The sequence below is a fragment of the Austrofundulus limnaeus genome, unplaced genomic scaffold (genome assembly GCF_001266775.1).
Source record: "Austrofundulus limnaeus strain Quisiro unplaced genomic scaffold, Austrofundulus_limnaeus-1.0 Scaffold793, whole genome shotgun sequence".
NCBI classification, from domain to species: domain Eukaryota; kingdom Metazoa; phylum Chordata; class Actinopteri; order Cyprinodontiformes; family Rivulidae; genus Austrofundulus; species Austrofundulus limnaeus.
In genome coordinates, this window is record NW_013953195.1 from 104,517 (window position 1) to 108,066 (window position 3,550).

Sequence of the window (3,550 nt, forward strand, 5' to 3'; positions counted from 1 at the left end):
TGGTCTCCTTTAAAAATGTCGTGAGGAAAAGAATAAGAGCACTGTGAAGTAACCAAATATAAAAGCTGGGGGGAAAAGATTCAAATGTATTTTTATCTATTAGTGGATCAAATGTCCCATTTGTTTACTTGGAGGGACTGATTAAAAACTTACTGCAGCTATTTCAGTGGTGGACGCTCTTCCATTTTTGCTTTAACTTCAAGCTTCTGGTTCTGTTTCTAGTTGTAATAAATTTCAATACTGTTTTGTTTATCTGTATCAGTACATCTGACTGTTTTAGCATTGGTGTGTAAACATTTTGGTGCCAGCGGGGTGATCTGATTTTAAATCTTTACCATCTAACAACACAGAAAACCATACGTGGCCCTTGGGTGCTTTTTATTTCCATCTCCTTACATCATGATGAGAGTGTCAGTTACTACCAGTACCAAACTAAAAACTGACATGATGAGTACTTCATTTTGATTATGATTGGATCGAGACAACCTTAATTTGTGTTAATGTTGCTGTTTAAAGTCATGTCAGTATCAACCTATGCCAGAATCTTGAACGTAAAACTTTGAGACCTCACCTTTTGAGGAGGGAGTCTATCTTTACATTCTGTTTGACACACTTTGACAGAGATGTTCTCAACATAATAGTGATAAAAGTAAATCTTTCTGGCAGGTTTAAAAGCAGCCACATTCACTGGAACCACAATAAAACCTCTTAACAGGAGCACATTCAAAGATTAAATTAGATACAAAACTGTTGAGGAAGATGAGAACTTGAGTTGTGTCTGAAGAGAAACATCCTAAAAATAACAAATATAAATTCACTTATCACAGACATCCAAAAAATAATAAAAACAACAACAAAACAAAACAAAACAAAAAACAAAAAAACAAAAAAGAAAACAAAAACTGCACAAGTCAGCAGTCAGTCTGTTGAGCTTCTCTGCCCAGGAGCAGACATGCAGATGAGTTCCAGCTCCAATTTGGTTCATGTTTGTTGCATGTTTATGGGTGTCATTAATGATGTAATACATCCTCTCCTGGACAACAACATCCGCTGCATCCGCTGTTCTCCAAATAACGTTGGTTTTATTAAGAGTAATTGCAACACATTCTTAAAAATATAAATATAAATTTATCTAAACTCTGCCTTGTTTTGTTCCTTAGAGGTCTTTTTTTTAATATCAGCATCTGATGATTGATAAAGGAATGTGTTATTGTTCTTCTTGTCTTTCTTTTAGCTGTTCTCACTCCACTCCGGCATGATGCTGACACTGTGTACAGAGTGGTACTGGTGTGGTGATAGAGTGCGCTGGATGCCGTGTGTATAGAGGTACTCGTTTCCTTGTAAGCCGGCTGTTGGCGACTGGATCCCGGCCCCGGGGCTGCACTGCCGGCCCAGAGTCTGGTGGGTCATGGAGCTCTGGTACATGGCTGCGTGGTGACCCTCGCCCAGCTGCGGAGAGGCGTGGCCTCCCACGCCACCCAGTCTGGACACTAGAGACCCTGAGGTGAAGTGAGCGGAGAAGTGCTGGTAGGGCAGCCTCTCCATCGGCTGCATGGTGGTGACAGAACAACTACCGTAAGGGGAGACGCTGGCCCAGGTGTTGCAGCTGATGTCCTCCAAACTGGGAACAGATTCTGGGCCTTGCGAGGTGCTGGCGTACATACAGGCCTGTCGCTGGCTTGATTCACTGCGGTAGGGCCCACTGGCAAGGCTGAGGCTCTGGGGGTAGCCGACAGGCCGGTAGTAATGGTCCTCCTCGCTGGAAGAGCTCTCCAGATAGGCCTTCTTGTAGCTGTGCTCACCTGAGTGACAGTCGTCCTCCACTGCAGGCAAAGTTACAGACACAGAAACCAGACTTATTCAAGTGAAATACATCTCATAAAAAAACAAACAGAAGTTTGCTCTGTTTCAGCTTTGATGGAACGAAAATGGCTCTTATTTGTTATTCAACATCTAAAGATTTTTAAATTATATTTACGTTTTCTTTTGGACCAGCACTTTTGTTCACCTACAGATAAAAGGTGTGTGCGTGCAAATGTGTTTGTGTGTCTGAAAGTTAGCAAAATATCTTGAATGACTGGAACTAGCAGAAAGCAATCATTAGCTATACATTCACATCTTAAAAACTTCTGAAACCAGTTTATGTGAAGATGGCCATCAGAATAAACTGACCTTAAAAATACAAAATGATAATAATTTTGTCAATCTGACAGATGTGTTGAATTTGGTGTGTTTTAGCTGAGAGTCAGTCACAATGCTCACACTGTGTGCTTCTCACCAAGCAAGACTTTTGTTTAAAACTTTATCAAGGTAACTCTGCTAGTAAAACATCTCACTGAATGGATTTTTATGAAACTCATAAATTATTTCTGAGATGAACAACTATAACCCATTACCAGATAAGATCTTTAATTTACATGCTGTAATTTCATTCTTTTTTTCTTGTGCAACACAACATATTTAAAGGAAAAATCCTTGATTTATTTCCTTTTTTTCAGGACAGTTTAAGTTAGGTAAATAAAACCTAATCTGAACAAAACCACGTGTCGTGTTACTTTGTGTCACTATTTATTTGTCAAAGTTAGGCCAAGGTATGACAAAGTGAGCGTGCTTTTAGTGCCTTAATAAAAAAAGGTAATGAACATCCAATGCTAATCAAACGCTGACTAATTTAAGCGTCTGTTTGAACTCTGCGGTTTTGGCTTTCTGCTGACCTGCAGCACTCAGGTATGTGTTAACAGTGCAGAAAAAAATCATCAGCAATGATCTTAGAGGCAACTTGCCCATCATTAACCAGGAATAAGGTAAAGAAACTGAAGAGTTCATTCTAAACTGAGAATGATCTGCTAAGTGAAAACAGCCCAAACTGCAGCAAATTAAAGAACACACAATTTCCAAAATCTATGGCTGGAGGAGTTAGTAGAGATGAAGTTGTTGAAGGAGGAGTCTGCAGTGAAAAAACAAAACAAAACAGGGTGATGAGGGGGCAATGAGGCAGGGAACGCTGAAGGAGGAATGCAAAAGAAAAGGTTGGAATGCTGGAGAAACAGTTTATTCTCTAAAAATTAGTATTAGAGAGAGAGTCAAGGCATGAGAGAAACTGACAAAACAACTTTTTTCTTGTGACAGTTATACTTGATGCTGAAAAGTTAAGCCTGGCAAAATTCTTGCCGTGTGTTTCAAACCATCCATTCACAAATCCTAAGTCAGAATTCAAACAAACCAGCGTGATCTGAACTCTGCAGAGCCTTCCTACCTTTCCTCTTGATGCAGTACTCCTGGCTGTGCTCGTGTGGGAGCGGGTAGGAACCCGACTGAGGCAGCAGGTCCTGGGAGGTGCTCGTAACCCCGTTCTCACACTGGGAGTACTGCGAGCTCATGGAGCTGGGTGTGGCCATGCCCTGGACGTCGCCACTGAACGGACTCTGGCTGGAGCCAACCCTCTGTCGAACCGTGCTGCGAGGCACTACTGGGTACTCTTTGGTGCTGCATGCATGCAAACACACACACACACACACACACACACACACACACACACACACACACACAC

General features: G+C 41.4%; 1 protein-coding gene across 1 annotated transcript in view; it reads right to left on the bottom strand.

The window, feature by feature from the left end:
• Nucleotides 1–638: 638 nt before the first annotated feature.
• Nucleotides 639–3,550, bottom strand: part of tbx5a (T-box transcription factor 5a) — a gene marked incomplete in the record, with an annotated part of 19,006 nt that continues 16,094 nt past the window's right edge. The window contains 2 exon segments of the mRNA XM_014028663.1: nucleotides 639–1,823; nucleotides 3,257–3,486. Coding sequence (XP_013884117.1) covers nucleotides 1,231–1,823; nucleotides 3,257–3,486 — 823 coding nt within the window.